The sequence below is a fragment of the Aethalodelphis obliquidens genome, unplaced genomic scaffold (assembly GCF_003676395.1).
Source record: "Aethalodelphis obliquidens isolate GAN/ISIS:26980383/991018 unplaced genomic scaffold, ASM367639v1 scaffold30, whole genome shotgun sequence".
NCBI lineage: Eukaryota > Metazoa > Chordata > Mammalia > Artiodactyla > Delphinidae > Aethalodelphis > Aethalodelphis obliquidens.
In genome coordinates, this window is record NW_020837974.1 from 3,962,499 (window position 1) to 3,979,470 (window position 16,972).

Sequence of the window (16,972 nt, forward strand, 5' to 3'; positions counted from 1 at the left end):
TGCCGCAAGGATTTTATTTTTTATACAGCAGGTTATTAGTCATCAATTTTTTTTTTTTTTTTTTTTTTTGCGGTACGCGGGCCTCACTGTTGTGGCCTCTCCCGTTGCGGAGCACAGGCTCCGGACACGCAGGCTCAGCGGCCATGGCTCACGGGCCCAGTCGCTCCGCGGCATGTGGGAATCTCCCGGACCAGGGCACGAACCCCTGTCCCCTGCATCGGCAGGCGGACTCTCAACCACTGCGCCACCAGGGAAGCCCCTAGTCATCAATTTTATACACATCAGTGTACACATGTCAATCCCAATCGCCCAATTCATCACACCACCACCTCTACACACACACACACACCCCACCCCCGCCCGGCTTTACCCCCTTGGTGACCACACGTTTGTTCTCTACATCTGTGTCTTAATTTCTGCCCTGCAAACCGGTTCATCTGTACCATTTTCTAGGTTCCACATATATGCGTTAATATACGATATTTGTTTTTCTCTTTCTGATTTACTTCACTCTGTATGACAGTCTCTAGATCCATCCACGTCTCAACAAATGCCACGAGGGTTTTAACTGGCACCTTCTAAGGCAAAGCCAAGCCAAGCCAGTGATCAGTCCTTGCCAAAAATGTGCTGATGAAGGGAGAGGAACTGGTTCTCCAACATAATCCTAAGAGGGATGACACAGATGGGGATTTAGATGTGACCATTTCCCACCAGGGGTCATGGGAACAAAGGGCCAGCAGGCTGGGGAGGGTTGGCTGTGCACCAGCCTTCAGGAAAGAGATTTTAATAAGCCCAAAGAGAATGCTAACAGAGCCTGCAGCAAGAGGTTATAAAACAAGGAGCTAATTAAAAATCATGTTTCAGAAGCACTTGCTCATACGTACCTTGTTACTGCTCAAGACAGACTGAAAATCTGCACATCTGGCTTACTGGTTTTGTGAAATACACCATATATATCACAGAAAAAAAATACACTGGAAGGAAACACATCAAAATATTATTAGTAGTTACCTTTGGGTAACAAAGCACTTCTTCTTTATACTTTTCTGTGTTTTCAATTTTTTTTCCATTTAAAAACATTTACAATTGGCAAATATATTAAAAAAAGACACTTTTTTAAGGATGGAAAAAATAAAAGTTTGGACATTACAATGACAAATGCTCCTGACCTAAAAGCAGTTTTACCTAAAGAAAGAGGTGAAAATAGAAGTGATGTCTCCATGAGGTCAGATTACAGAGGGCATGACTTAGGACAGCAGGGTGGATCATGGTCACAAAGATGTGCCAATGAGGGGCGAGAGCACAGCCAGAGGCTCTCACCTGCGGTGGGTTGACACAGCTTTGCAGGAGAGGAATCTGGCAAAGCTACTGAAATATACCTGGAGAAAAGGGAGCCCTCCTACATTGTTAGCAGGAATGTAAATTGGTGCAGCTACTATGGAAAACAGTACGGAGGTTCCTTAAGAAACTTAAAATAGAGTTACCATATGATCCAGCAATCCCAGTCCTGGGGTTATATCTATAAAAGGCAAAAACTCTAATTCGAAAAGATACATGCACCCCAACATTCTTAGCAGCATCATTTACAATAGCCAAGACATGGAAGCAACCTGAGTGTCCATCGACAGATGAATGGATAAGGAAGATGTGGTACATATATACAATGGATACTACTCAGCCATAAAAAAGAATGAAATAATGCCACTTGCAGCAACATGGATGGACCTAGAGATTATCATACTAAGTGAAGTAAGTCAGACAGAAGGACAATCATATGATATCACTTATATGTGGAATCTAAAAAATAGTACAAATGAACTTATTTATGAAACAGAAACAGACTCACAGACACAGAAAACAAACTTATGGTTACCAAAGGGGAAGGCGGTGGGGGATAAACTGGGAGTATGGGATTAACAGATGCGTGCTACCATATATAAAATAGATAAACAAGGATTTACTGTATAGCACAGGTAACTATGTTCAATAGCTTGTAAAAAAAGTATAACGGAAAAAAATTTAAAAAATCTAGATATATATACGTATAACCAGATCACTTTGCTGTACACCTGAAACTAACACAATATTGTAAATCAACTATACTTCAAAAAAAAAAAAATACACACACACCCCATTCTTTGATTCACAACTCCACTGCTGGAAATTTATCTACTGCAACATCAAAGGGAATGTTCACTGAGGTGTTGTGTGTGGCGGCAAGACTTTGCAAGCATCCAAATTTTCTTTAATGGGGCAATGGTTGGCAAATATATACAAAGAAATATCATGGAAGGCATAAAAGGCACAAATTAGAGCTATATTGACCCACAGACCTGGAGGGTACTCCATGACTGCAAAGAGAGAAAAGTGAGTTTCAGCCAAAAGTATGAAACCACTTTTGTAACAACGAAGGCCCAGAGCCCTGATAAGCAGGTGCATGTTGAAATGTGCTGGAGGGCGAGTGGGGTAAAGAGGGAGGAATGTGACTCTGGTTACTTGAATGGAGGATGGGAAAAAAAGATGGCAGTAGATTGCGGGGCAAAAACATTACTTATCTACTGATGGAAACTGTAGAATAGTCTATGATATTGCTGTAAATATGGAACATGTACAGGAACAAGAACTAGATGGCATGGGTAAATTTAAAAATACACCGATTTAGAAGCTGGTAATGCAGGTAACTTTTGTCTTGGGTTTACTTCAGTACACCTTTTTCAGATGTGCAATTAAAAAAAAAAATGTCACTCAGTAAAAAGCTGCAAGTGGAGAAGAGGATAGCGTGCTTTCTCAACATCTGAGCCCGAGCGTGCTGTGATCCACCCGTGCCCAGGGTACCCTCCAGGCCTGGCAGGTGGCAGGAAGTGTGTGGAAGGGGGTGTACCTGCAGCTTCACTGCCTAGGGGCTCCCTGTTCTCAGGACTGGCCTCCTGAGTGAGGTTTCTCCCTTTTGCATCCACCTCCAGGGCCGAGTCAGTGGCTTGCTGCAGGGGCCTGGAAGAGGGGCTGACCATACTTTCTTGAAGGGGATTCTGTACTGAAAAACAAATAAAAAACCCCCTTTGTGCCCAACCCGACCTGGGCAGCCACCCAGGCAGGGTTAGCGTAATGGATCACCTGGTCTTCCTCCTGAGCAGGCCCAGCCCCTCGGGGCTCCTTTGGGATCAGATCCTGCAGCTCTCCAGCAGCATCCCGACCTCCGCTCTGGGTGAGCAGTGTTACATGAAGTGTTATCACTCCCCTGGAATCCGCTGGCTTTCAGTCTGAGCAGCCCCTGTAACTCTGTGGGGTCGTGGGGCCTGCCTGGTCAGGCCATGTGGAGAAACTAAACCAGAGAGCAGTCTGCACAAACATTTATTTACAAAAAACCAAGTTACATATGGTACAGGCTTTTTACATAACACAGTAGTTTAAACAATTATTTTATGTATTTTTACTACCAGAAGGTAAAGAATTTAGTAAACTAATCGTTTTTGCTATTTTTATACAAAGTGACAGGTCATGCACATTTTTTTTAAGTTTTAAAATCTTTTGCTAAGTGCAAATACTAGATTCCTCTCTCCAGTTTTAAGGCAAGAATGGGACTGTTGCTGGGCAGTCTCTCGCTCCAGGGAGCAAGCAAGGCAGCCCAGAGGGGAAGGTGCCAGGCTGCCTCCGGGACCGCTCTGTCCCCCAGACAGGGGCTGATCTCTGGGGGTGTCCTGTCGTTTGCATCTTGCAGCCACTGATTGGTGTGTCTAATGGTTATGGCGCCCTCTCTCCCCAACCCCATCACTAGTACAGACTGCTTCTCCAAGACACGAGGCACCTACAGGGTCATTTTGCAGACATGAGGGGGCTCACGCTTGGGTCAGAACTTGAGGCAAAAGTGACTGTGCTACATCTGCAGACCTGCGAGCCACTCCACAGCCTGGCTCAAGGAGGAACGTTAGAAATCAGGCGCCCTCGGCTCAGAAAGGCAGGAGTGGTTCCCTAGCTGCCTTGTGTGGCTAAAAACAGCCAGAACTCATCTCAAAAGACAAGTCTTCAGTTTGGCCTTGGGGGAATTATTCTGGTCTCCCTCCTGTGCAGCAACCTTTGGACCTTTGCATGCCAGGTCCTAGGGCAGTTCCTGGACCGCAGTGTCAAGGGCATGCAACACCAGCCCAAGGTCTGTCCTTGCTGCTGCCCCAGGACCTCCGTGGAGCCACGTACCCTGGGCTGCTGGGCAAAGATGGAAGCTGGTTCCTTCGTTAGATGATGAATCGGGTCAGAGACCCAGAAGGTTCTGGTGGGCTGGGGTGAGCACTGTCACCGGTGGGGCAGGTTGACAGCACCTGGGATCACCCTCCCCATCTGGTGGGACATCTGTTGGCAGTTCACAGCCCTCAGGGACCCTCCCTTGGGGAAGCACGGGGAACATACTTTAAAGGTACTTGAAGAAATACTGTTGCTGTGCCCCGAGGGCAGGGGCAGGAAGCCCAGTAGGGAAAGGCTCCTGGCAGCAGAGACTCAGTGTAGCCTCTCTTCATGCGCCCCCCACCCCAAGCCCAGGGGGCCACCTATCCGCAAACCCCAAACCCAGAGGAAAGACAGCAATAACAGGCAACCTGGCACATCACCTCTCCATTTTAATCTCTGAAAAACATCTGAGAGGCTGATGGCAACGGGTGACCAGACAGTGATGCCTGGTCCTGGGTGTGTCCCCTCCTCTCTGAGGTCTGTGTGTGTGAACTTTGGGGAACCCCATAGCCATCAGAGCTTCAGCAAGAGGAAGGGAGGCCAACACAGGGAGCCAGGCAGGTTCATTCCCCACTGAGGCCTCTGCTCTGCACATGGGCTGGAGCATGAAGTACTGCACAGCGGGTGGCCGGGGTGAGGCTCAAACACCTGGCTGGGGCTGGACAGCAAAAGGCAACTGGGAACATGGCGGGGACTCACCTGACCTCAGGAAAGGGTAGCTGCCGAGCGCAACCTGGGTCATGTACCTGCTGGGGAAAGCCAGCGCCACCTTACCTTAGGGGAGAATCTGTTCATTACCTGGGTGGTGGCAAACACGGCTCCCTGGGAGAGCCACCAGGCCTCTGTCACAGCTACTTCAAAAGGATCTTGTGGTTGGCAAAAATTTCAGGACCATCCCACCCTCCTCAACTGCCAGGCGCGGGGCAACAGGTTTCTTTGACTTTGCAGAGACCGAGGGAGAGAAACTCTAGTAGAGGCCACAGAAAACTGGGAAGGTTCAAAGTGAGTAAACGGCAAATGTTTCTTTAGGTAAACTACAAACATCCCATTGCATGAAATGGCTCTCTGTGGTCTCATCCAAGAGGATCAAGAGGGGAGGCGAGACCCTGGAACAATCACTGTGGTGGCGGCCTGGGGTACTGCACTTGGACACGGTCCACAGCCACCCCAACCTGAGCGGCGCTCCCAGGTCTGTGGACATCGCTCTGCCACTTAGACCAACCGGCTCAGGGCAGTGGGGTGCACCTCACTCTAGGTGGGCTTCGGAGCGAGGGGGGTAGAAGAACCAGGCCTCCACGACACGGTCCCAAGCTCTCAGCTCTCTCGAAACCGCACTACTTGTTACTTCACTTTATTATGGATCACACTGCTACGGTAAGGAAGGCTTACGTGGTTTTTAACTGAGAGACTTCTGTTGTCTGCCGGGGGAGGGGATGGAGGCAAACATTTCCCTTCATCTATTTCTGCAGGGACGTGAGTGATAGAGACGGGCTACCTTGTGGCCCAGGGCCACCACGTTGGCTGCTAGGACGGCAGAACTCTTCAGGAAGAGGGTTTTGCTGCCCCCTCATCTCTGGCCCAATCCTGTTACGGGCACCCAGAGGGTACTAGCCTGCTGACCACTCTTCAAGGAGCAGTGGCCCTTCCCAGGAAGAAATCCAGCCTATCCATTCAACAGGCAAGTCCGTCATCCCTACTTAGCAGGCATGGGCACAGCCATCAGCCTTGGGGGCAAAGGAGCATCTATCCAGCCTCCAGCCTGCACAGGATGCTTGGCGGGGCTCCCGGGAGGGGTGGGGCCTGGGTGTCAGAAGCGATGCCGTGGCTGGGGGCCAAAGTGCATAGGCAGGTTGTGCTCCAGCGGCATGTGGACGGGGGCGAAGTCGTAATTGACTCGTACATTGGGCAAAGGGGGCACATAGGGTGCTGGGATGGGGCCCATGTTGAGGGGGAAGTTGTTGAACATGGGCCGGACAGGAGGCAGGGGGAAGGCTGGGTGCACAAAGGCGTAGGGGGGGATCTGTGGCTGGTGCAGGTTCTGTGGGACGGGCCTCGGCAGGGCTTCGATCCTCTGGACTTTCTCTGGAGGCTTCTCCAAGGGGGGCCCAATGCGTTTGAAGGTATTCTCTGAAAAGAAGATGGGATTTAGTAGAGAAAACAGTTAAATCCCACTGTGCTCGGATCTGGCTTGGGACCAGAGCTGCATATCCTGATCCTGGTCCCAGGGGCCCTGAGCTGTAGGCTGACAGCCTGGAGCATGAGGGCAGACCGGGAACCTCCAACTTTCAGCATCATTCTTCCCTGTGGACACAGGAAGGGTGGCCAGGCCAGAATAAGGCCGATTAAAGCCCAAAACGTAGCATGCACGCATGGGTGCATAGACCCCTAACCAGCCATCACCAAGGACAAAAACCATACTTCCCACCGAGTGTCACACTCCGCAAGGATCACCTTGGAAGGAGGCAGACTGATCCAGCTCAGAACAGGTGGAGCTTCTGTGAGAGAATTTCCTTTAGAGCCAGGGCGTGGATGGCCACTTACAGAAACTCCATTTCATTCCTCTGTAACCTCAGAGGGGCCTACTGTCGTTTTAAGTCTGCTTTCGCTTCTATTTGCTTCCTAAGCTCCAACTCACCCCTTGGGACCTCCTGGCCATCAAGGAGCTGCTGAAACTGTGTCTATGCTTTCAGGGCCTTTCCCAGAGGGAGCTGGATATGTGGGTGAGGTATATAAGTGGGCACCTAAGGGACAGCACTCCCCGGTGGTCCCTGGCTGGGTGGAGTGCCAGGATCCCAATGCAAGCCGGCAGTGGGGTCCCCTCGTCCCCTGTGCACATGGAGTGAGTGAGCACAGGGCCTGTCTTGGGGAGCACTTGCCTCCATTCTTTCTTTTCTGTTCCTCTTCGGCCTCCTTCTGGATTTCCTCAATTAGCTTCTCATCATCTTCCTAGGAGAAAGGAAAGAAGATGACAAGCTTGCTCTCAGCCAGCTCCATGCAGCGCTGAGGCCCTCCCGGAATGCGCGGGAGGCCAGCTTGCTGCCGATCAGCAATGGGGCTAAGCCAGAAACCTGCTGCTGACCAGCGAGGTCGTGGGCTTGCATACCACCCATTCCCAGTTCCCCGAGAATCTTCTTCCTTCATCATTAGACGGTGTTCCCATGAGGAAGCCCATCTGAAAGGCTGGGACCAAGGAGCGGGTCTGTGCACTGCAGGTGGCTGTCTGGGGCCTGGGCTAAGAGAGCCTGCTCTGTTCACTCAGCTGTAAGGTAAGAACTTCCCACAGCTCGGAGAGGGCAGACTGATAACCCAAGGGTTTGGTATGGGGGTGAGCTGGAGTGGGCAGGGCCTGAGGAGTTTCAGATCTTGAGTCTACAAACTCTGAGCAAGAAGCGCTCTCTGTAGGGCCCGGAAGTCTTGCTGGCTCCCCGAACTGAGCTGGACAAAAGACTATGCAGGCCTGCTGAGCCCTGAAGCTGGCCTTTAGCTCCTAGACAGTGGTGGGCTGTAGAAGGAGCAGCATCCCGCCAGCAGAACAGTGGCCTGGGCCACAGGGAAGGGCACAGCAGTCTAAGAACAACTCCCCTGTAGACCTCCCCATCTCCCCTTCTCAAACTCAGGCTTGGTAGGCCTGCTTCGCTAATAGGCAATTCAGACTTGGATTATCCCAGCCTGGGGACAGAGCCAAGTAGGCGCTCTGGGTACAGGCAGATGTGTGGGCTTCACCAGGGAAACTCAGGGGTCTGTGCCACATACAGTTCCCCCATCTCCACCTGCCCCAGGCACCGTGAACTGGGCTGCTGGCCCGGGACAGACAACCTGAACCATGCCTGTTCCGTGTAATGTCCTGGGGGTTCAACCCACTCCTCAGCGGCCCTGCAAAACGGCTGGGGACTGAAAGGACACTCGCTGGATTGAAAACACCACCAATACGGTGCATGTCTTTGCTGCCAGCCGCAGGGCTGCTGCTGAACCAGCATGGCCACGGAGGGCATGGGACTTAAGTCTACCCGCCACGAGCTGGGGCTCGACAAAGAGCAGAGTTGACACTGCAGCCACGACCTGAGCGTGGCAAGTGCACTGATCAAACTGAGACAGGCAGGCGTGTCCTGTTTCCTGGGGTCTTGCAGTAGCTTCTCCAGGAGTTAAGGGCAGTCAAACTGGGAAGAAGTAAGGAGAAGGGCAGTGGTGCCCAGTGTGGGGTGGGGAAGCATAAGCCAAGTTTCAGGACTTCCAGAAGCCTGCTAGAAACGTGTGTTGCCCCAGATGACGCCATCAGGCGAGGCCTCTCCACGTGGCCCGTGTGGTCTGGGCTGGAACACTGCCAGTGATAACTCTGGAGTTTTCATGCTGATTGGATGCTCTGGACTGGCTGACGTCACTCGTGGCACTTCTGGGAGGTGAATGGAGGGCCACAGAAGGGAGTGCATGAGCTGGAAAGAACCCCTGGAAAACCTTGGACCAGGGGAGAGCACAGCAGCCTCAGCGTGGAGCTGGGCAATGGGCAGTCTGCATGCAATGGGCAGTTACTAATGTCATAACCAAGATGGTAACTTGTGATTTCAGACAGTTATGGCCCCTCCCTGATTCTGGAGTCATGAGTGTCGCTCACTCATTGTGTACTGGACACCTACTCTATAAAAACCCTAAGACATGCTCATCCAGCCTCTTTGTGAACACTCCAAATGAGGAAACTTACTACTCTACAGAGTAATCCCTAAGCCAATCAACACTAAGGGCTCCAGTAATGCAGCAGGCTTTGGTGGAGGCAGTCTGAAGCTCTCCATGTGAATGTCAAGATAAATTCTACCACTATCGAGATTAGGAGCTGGCAAACATCTTTATTTTGGTGCCAGTGGCAAGCCTAGGAAAAAAGATTAAAAAAAAAAAAAGAGTAATCTAGAAAAATGGAAAGTAGGAGAGTTGTTGCTCTGCACTGCTCACTGAGTGACCTGGGCAAATTCCTGAACATCTGAGTCTGGGCATCTCATCTGTAAAATGGGCTGTTGTAAGGACCGTATGAGCTCAATTGTGTAAAGGACCCAGCACAAAGCAAGTACTCCTCATTAAAGACAGGAAAGTTGTGAAAATGGCAGGAATAAAGATTTCAGAAAGATGAAGTTTCAAGAGAAAGTGGTAAAGACTGGGAGATGCCCTAACATTTCTCTCAGTGGCTTCTTTATGGTATGAGTGAGGTTTCCTGCCTCTGGTCATTTATTAATTATAACTATTAGTACTACATCACCATCACCCTCACCCCACCCCCACTATCTCATCCCTCTTCTACCACATCACTTAAATGTGGTCATGCCCATCAGTACCCAGAGGGACACCTAAGGCCTCTGATGGCACAGGAAGGCACCTTAGAAACCAGCCATTCTAACTTCCTTCTACCACAGAAAGTAAGGTCCCAGAGCAGGTAAGTTGTTCAAAGTTATGGTTAGTTGGCGGTGGACTAGGCAGTGTCACTCAAATACCTTTCCTGGAGAAAATCCACAGAAAACTACTTTGAAGGTTCCCTGTCCCTGTCGTTTGATTTGAAAATGTGGAGGGTATATGTATGCTTTCATTCAAGAATATGTATCGTGTGTGCAGTATGCATCAGGCCCTGAACTGGATGTACAGCTAAGAATAAGGCAGACCTGGTCCCTTCCCTCATGGAGCTTCTATTTTTGTGCTGTGATCACAATTCCAGCTGGCATTCCACTTTGGAATCCTACATGGGCCTAAAGAGTAATTTCACAGCATTAAAGACTAACCCCTGACCCCCACCCCCTCTTTCCCCTCTGACTGTCTTGTGACATTTCTGTCAGAATAAATGAAGAATGAGGGATACTTTCTGAGTAAAAGATTCCAGGTCTCTTATAGCACTGTTAAGGGTATGGATGAACAGGGCATCTGACCGATTTTTATCAATACTAAGTTTCCTGTGATAAATCCAAACGCTCCTGGTAAAAGTTCGCCCCTGAATAAATGCAATGTAAGAATTCCCTTAGGCGGGTCTGAGGCACTTGCACAGGCAAGTGTGAGTTGAGCGTCCTGATACGGATCTGCCGGCTCTCTGGAGGACAGAGCAGCCAGGTCCATGAGCTGGCAGAAACTCCCAGGCCGCCACTGAGAGTTCTTCCGGGGTTGGGGGGCGGGAGAAGCCTTAGAGCCTTGAGTTCTTCACCTTTTGAAGAGAGCCACCTGGAGCCTCTTCCCTTCCTTCCTTTGCTCTGATCACTCTCCTGATTTGTTAAGTGGACTCAGGACTATTTGTCCTTAAGCTCTGGCTTTCCCTGGTTAGGCAGTGCTCTTACGGTCTAAATACAGTCTGTATTTCACAAGAAAATGTCAGCACTCAACTATTTTGAGCAGTGATTGTTACCATAAAGAATGAGCGAATTGTTAGTTACACCTAGAATATGGGTTAAGTGTTTCAGATTTCAACTTTCTCCAACTGGTTGGAGTCACAGGACACTATATTTCGAAACTAAGAACTAAAACACTTTTCAATATATTTTTTTAAAGATAAAAATTACATTTTCAGCCAAATATGTTAGACTCTAAGGGGGAAGACTTTTTCTTCATCTGGGGTAGAATTTCCTTCCATAAGCAGTTTCCCTTGAGTATTTAAAATTCCTCAAGTCAAGAGTGAAGGCATGGGCTTCCCTAGTGGCGCAGTGGTTAAGAATCCGCCTGCCAATGCAGGGGACACGAGTTCGAGCCCTGGTCTGGGAAGATCCCACATGCCGCGGAGCAACTAAGCCCACGTGCCACAACTACTGAGCCTGTGTGCCGCACCTACTGAGCCCGCATGCTACAACTACTGAAGCCTGAGCACCTAGAGCCCGTGATCTGCAACAAGAGAAGCTACCACAATGAGAAGCCTGCACACCATAACGAAGAGTAGCCCCCGCTCACTGCAACTAGAGAAAGCCTGCGCACAGCAACGAAGACCCAATGCAGCCAAAAATAAATAAATAAAAAATTAAAATAAATAAAATTTAAAAAAAAATTTAAAAAAAGTGAAGGCAGAAGGGCTTCCCTGGTGGCGCAGTGGTTGAGAGTCCGCCTGCCGATACAGGGGACGTGGGTTCGTGCCCCGGTCTGGGAAGATCCCACATGCCGCGGAGTGGCTGGGCCCGTGAACCATGGCCGCTGAGCCTGCGCGTCCGGAGCCTGTGCTCCGCAACGGGAGAGGCCACAACAGTGAGAGGCCCGTGTACCGCCAAAAAAAAAAAAAAGTGAAGGCAGACTGAACTGTACACTTTAAAAATGGCAAATTTTACTTTACCACAATTTAAAAAGTTAATAATGTTAAAAAAAAAAGAGTGAAGGTAGGTTTAGGGTTGATTTTGAGATAACACGTGAGGACTGGTCCCTCATCAGAACACTTCTTGGGTTGGATACGTGATACATGGGGATATTAAGGCTTTTCTAGAGGTGAGTTCCCTTGGGAAACATTCTAGGCATCCCAAGTGTCATCATTCACGGTGAATAAGAACACCTGTGAAAAAGTCTTGCCATTCTGCAAATCTAGGACACACCTAACCTGCTGGAAACAGGGAACAATAGGAGGAAAAAAGATGACGAGAGGGCCAGGGGTGTGTGGGCTGGATCACAGAATTAACTGTCCTCCAGCCCCCCTGCAGGGCCTGAGTCACTTACAGGAAATCCCGGCATGCTGGAGCAGCCCCCACCATAGTGAATTTTATCTTAAAGCAACACTGGCTTCCTAACAGGCAGGCAGCTGGTGTGATGGGACTCCAGCTTTGGGGTTCCACAGACCTTGGCCTGGGGACCCCTCTACCCAACACGACTTAACCTGGAGCCTAATTATTTCCATAGCAGGTTTACTGTGAGAAGCAAATGATCTCACTTTTTATAAAGTGCCAAGCACAGTGATAGTAATAATGGCTTACTGTGGGCCAGCTCCTGTTCTAAGCACCTCACATAGATTTCATAACAACTCCAGGAGTTAGGTACTATTAATTAATCCCCATATTACAAATGAGGAAACTGAGGTTTTTTAAAAATATTTTTTCTGATCAGGGATCGAACCCACGCCCCCTGCATTGGAAGCACGGAGTCTTAACCACTGGACCGCCAGGGAAGTCCCACACATAGTAAGGTTTGAATCCAGGCCTTCTCAAAGCCTGAGCTCTCAAGCACTTAAACCACTAGTTTCTGAATAGAAGCTTCTGGAACAGTATGACTGGAGGGGCCCAGAGTACTCTGCCTGCCCTGAGAACTGTCAGAGGTGACTATTTTTAGGCCCTGCTTTGTTCTAGAAAGAGTGTATCCTGCTCTCTTTGAAATATAAGAGTTCCTTCTCTTTGGGATGGGCAGAACTCTGAAATCTCCTTTCTCCACTGAATAAAAGAAGGGAATAGGGCAAAATAAAACACCTCTACTCAAGGAGATGAACAGCCAGCAGTACAGCAGAGAAGGGGACACTTCCCTGGAAAATTCCCATTTTCCTGGGGTCAGCTCACCCAGAAGTACATGTGCCATCACTTGGAACATCAGGTCTCTGACTGGCCTCCCCAGCACTTGGCCTTTGAGACAAAGCCAGCAGAACCTTCTCACCCAGAGTGGGAGCCGGGAGCTTGGGGAGAAACCAGAAGCCTAAGGTGCAGGCCAGGCTCTATCACTGAGGCCACAGGACTTAACTGGCTCATGGTAACTGAGTCGCCTATCGCTCCTGACCTGGGCGCTGTTCCAGGCCATCTCCAGATGTCCTTGCCTTGTTGACATGTTTTCTCATGAGGCTACCAAGTTACCTGTATACCTTGGAGTCCCATGGAATTTTCTCCTTCTTCCACAAAAAGCCAGAGTTTTGATTCTCACACACATTAAAGCAACCTTGGGAAAAAGAGTTAAACAAAACACAAATAAAAAGGTAATTCCGGGCTTCCCTGGTGGACCAGTGGTTGAGAATCTGCCTGTTAATGCAGGGGACACGGGTTCGAGGCCTGGTCTGGGAGGATCCCACATGCCGCAGAGCAACTAGGCCCGTGAGCCACAACTACTGAGCCTGCGCGTCTGGAGCCTGTGCTCCACAACAAGAGAGGCCACGATAATGAGAGGCCCGCGCACCGCGATGAAGAGTGGCCCCTGCTTGCCACAACTAGAGAAAGCCCTTGAACAGAAATGAAGACCCATCACAGCAAAAATAAATAAATTAATTAATGAACTCCTACCCCCAACATCTTTTTTTAAATTTATTATTTATAAATTTATTCTATTTATTTATTTTTGGCTGTGTTGGGTCTTCACTGCTGTGCGTGGGCTTTCTCTAGTTGTGTCAAGCAGGGGCTACTCTTTGGTGCGGTGCGCGGGCTTCTCATTGCAGTGGATTTTCTTGTTGCGGAGCACGGGCTTCAGTAGTTGTGGCACATGGGCTCAGTAGTTGTGGCTCGCGGGCTCTAGAGCGCAGGCTCAGTAGCTGTGGCACACGGGCTTAGTTGCTCCGCGGCATGTGGGATCTTCCAGGACCAGGGCTCGAACCCGTGTCCCCTGCATTGGCAGGCGGATTCTTAACCACTGCGCCACCGGGGAAGCCCAACATCTTTAAAAAAAAAAAAAAAAAAAAAAAAAAGGTAATTCCTGGGACTTCCCTGGTGGTGCAGTGGTTAAGAATCCGCCTGCCAATGCAGGGGACACGGGTTCGAGCCCTGGTCCTGGAAGATCCCACATGCCGCGGAGCAACTAAGCCCGTGTGCCACAGCTACTGAGCCTGCGCTCTAGAGCCCGCGAGCCACAACTACTGAAGCCTGCACGCCTAGAACCCGTGCTCCACAACAAGAGAAGCCACCTCAATTAGAAGCCCGCACATTGCAACGAAGAGTAGCCCCCGTTCGCCGCAACTAGAGAAAGCCCACGGGCAGCAACGAAGACCCAACGCAGCCAAAAAGAAATAAATTTAAAAAAATTTAAAAAAGAAAGAAAAAAGAAAGGTAATTCCTCACCAGAAATAACTCCTAGGAAGATTTTGGCCTAATTTCCATTGGTTGTTTTTGTATCCACATCTCACTTTCAAAATCCCTGAGGTTCCCTTCTAGAAGGCCACACTCTGCACACTCAGGTCCCCACTTCCCTGTGTGTAATGCGCTCGTTCACACACGCCTGCTCTCCAAGTGTCTCTCCCAGCCACAAGGGGCTGGCAGCATTCTACCCACGAGGAAACAGGCTCTGACAAGGCAGTTATGTGTTGAAGGTCACCAAGTAGATGATGAAGAGTGAAATCAGAACCAGGGCAGGGCCAGGCTGCTTCTTCTGGGCTTACAGCCCCCAGGGGAGCCTGGGCAGCTCTGGACTCTGCAGGCAATCAGAGGCCAAAGGCCTTGGGAGCAAGCTATTAGGGGCCCCTCTGACTGCTCTGACCCCAACAAAGTTGGAGGCTAAACCAAGCCCATTTGAGACCTGAGCTCCCCTTCATATCCTGCCTGCCTTGGTCAGTGGGTAACTGAGGGAGGAAGACAACTCTGTCCGGACTCACTGCACTGGACACCTCGACAGGCCCTAGTGAATGTCCACCAAGGGCAACATGCCCACCCCAGCATTCCTCTCCTTGGCCTTTGGCTCGGGGTTTAAGATGGACCCAGTAGGCCTTTTCTGCCCTCTTTCTGGCCCCTCCTCATCTTGGTGAAAACCTTGAAACAGATCCACAGAATATGCATATAAGCAAGTCTCAGACTGAGCATAAGGAAACGCCAGGCTAGAGTAGAAGTGAACCCCACAGACCACCACTGAATGTAATGAGAACTGGGATAGGAACATGTGTAGCACCCACAGTGGGCCAGTGCACCCCAAATGCAGTGCTGAGGACAAAGGATCACAGCAGAGAGTGACATGGAGTCTTGCAGCCCAGCAGATCTGGAAGAATGCTTTATATAAAGAAATGAGGGGTTGCATCTTAACAGTGAGAGGATTTTATTTCCTTTCCCTGAATTCCTCTGAGCTCAGCAAGATACAGAAATGCTGGCCTAACACAGAAGACTCTGACACGCTTGCTTCACATGGAGGTGGGTAGGGAGTGAGGCACGGCAAGAGCATGAGGGGGATGGCAGGGGCCCGGCTTCTCCGAAACACCGACTCAGCACGCCAGCTGCCGGCAGGAAGTGAGGGAGAATTCACCAGAGAGGTTTTAATGAAGAAAAACAACCCCAAACCCCAACTCCTTAAAACGTGTCCCTCAACAATGAAGCCCCACAGCTCTGCCCATGGAGCAGGGTCTGGATGGGAGAAAAAGAAGGAAGAGAAACTGCAAGTGGTTAAAGGGAAAAAGAGAAGGTTTCCACCAATCAGATATTGACAACAATCGCCAACCACAGGCTGAAGGTTCCTAAAATAAATGTCTGCGTACTTAGCACACGGCTTGTTCTTGCGAAGCTTTTAAACATCCTTTTGAGCCCGTTTTCTTCAACATTTCTGGACACCAGAGCTGCCAGCCTGCTTGCCTGCTGCCAGCCTCCGGTGACCATGAAGGGAGGGTGATGACTTTTCTTCTCCATTTAACTTTTCCTCCCTGTAAAAAGGTGACTGAGAAGTGCAAGTCAACTGCTGCTTCCCTCCTGCAATTTTGGGGGTGGGGCTGGGGCTGGGATCCAGGTCATGTATGGCCACAGCTGTTGTTAATAAACTTGCAATGATTTCATAAAAGGCTTCCAAAGAGCTGAGGATTTAGTTTCAAATTATTCCCAGATTGGCTGCAGATCGCCAAGCAACACCAGACCCTAACCCCCCCAGCGCCAGCTGTCCCCCTGCAACAGGAAATTGGGGGGAGGAGGGTGCAGCACGGCCTGGAGTGGCACATGCTGTGCAGCTGGGGTCTGGAATGGCCAGGGAGGGGGTGCGGAGGTGGTCTGGATAATGTGTTGGGGAGGAGCAAAGACTGGACGGCTCTCTGCTGGTTTCTGCAACTATCTCCTCGGGTCACAGGGGCCTGGAACGCAAACACCTTTCTGTCTAGAGCTCCCCCCAGGGACCTGGAGGCAGCATGGGGTGTGGCCATGCTGGGACTCCTGTCAGGGTCAAGCACTCAGCCTGGGGCCTGCTGGCATCTGCTGAACATGACACATGCCAACATGCCATGTTTACTGGACTGAGCCATACTGTGGCCCTCCTTGGTACAATCCTCTAGTGACATCTAAACCTGACTGGGGACACTGTCAAGGCCCCTTTCTACCATCTGCAGCTTGCTCAATGGGGAAAGGTCCAGCGAGGGCCTATCCCTTTACGGAGGCCTGCGTGACTCACTGGGTGCAGGGGCCCTGCGGGCAGCTATCGGCAAGCTCCCGTACTTGTGACCTCTTGTTCCAGACAGAGAGTGGAGACTTGGGGAGTGGAAGGAGCTAACGGCTGGCTGAAGACCTGGATTTGTACCCTGGTTTTACCAAGTGACCTGAATCTTGTTTTCTTCATCTGCAGAATGCGAAAGTGGTCCCGCTTCCATGTTGTAACAGAAACAATGGTGTTTAAAACAGTGACTTGAAATAAAATGCTAAGGCCAACTGTGGAAGTTAAGTGATGGGGCAACATGGGTGTTCACTTTACCATCTTCTTCACAGAAGGTAAATTTTAAAAGTTAAGGAAAAAACCCTGAAACTGAAAATTAGTTCCCGAGCTAAACTCTGGAATATCTTTCTGAAGATACTCCCTAAAATGATCTCCACCTTTCCCTCCTCAACCCTGTATCTGAAATACTTTTATTTCCTCTTCCTTTCCCAGGCCACTCAAACAAGGGTCTCAAAGGTGCCCAGTGCCCTCC

The 16,972-nt window shown here is 49.9% G+C and overlaps 1 protein-coding gene across 4 annotated transcripts in view; it reads right to left on the reverse strand.

Moving 5' to 3' along the window:
- Positions 1–3,335: 3,335 nt before the first annotated feature.
- The window catches only part of RNF216 (ring finger protein 216), a 171,770-nt gene continuing 158,133 nt past the window's right edge, over positions 3,336–16,972 (reverse strand). For all 4 annotated transcript variants that reach the window (XM_027125701.1, XM_027125703.1, XM_027125699.1 and 1 more), the window contains 2 exons: positions 7,095–7,164; positions 3,336–6,345 (listed from right to left, as the gene is read on the reverse strand). In XM_027125701.1, coding sequence (XP_026981502.1) covers positions 6,026–6,345; positions 7,095–7,164 — 390 coding nt within the window. In that variant the 3' untranslated portion in view covers positions 3,336–6,025. The remainder of the gene's footprint in view (positions 6,346–7,094; positions 7,165–16,972) is intronic.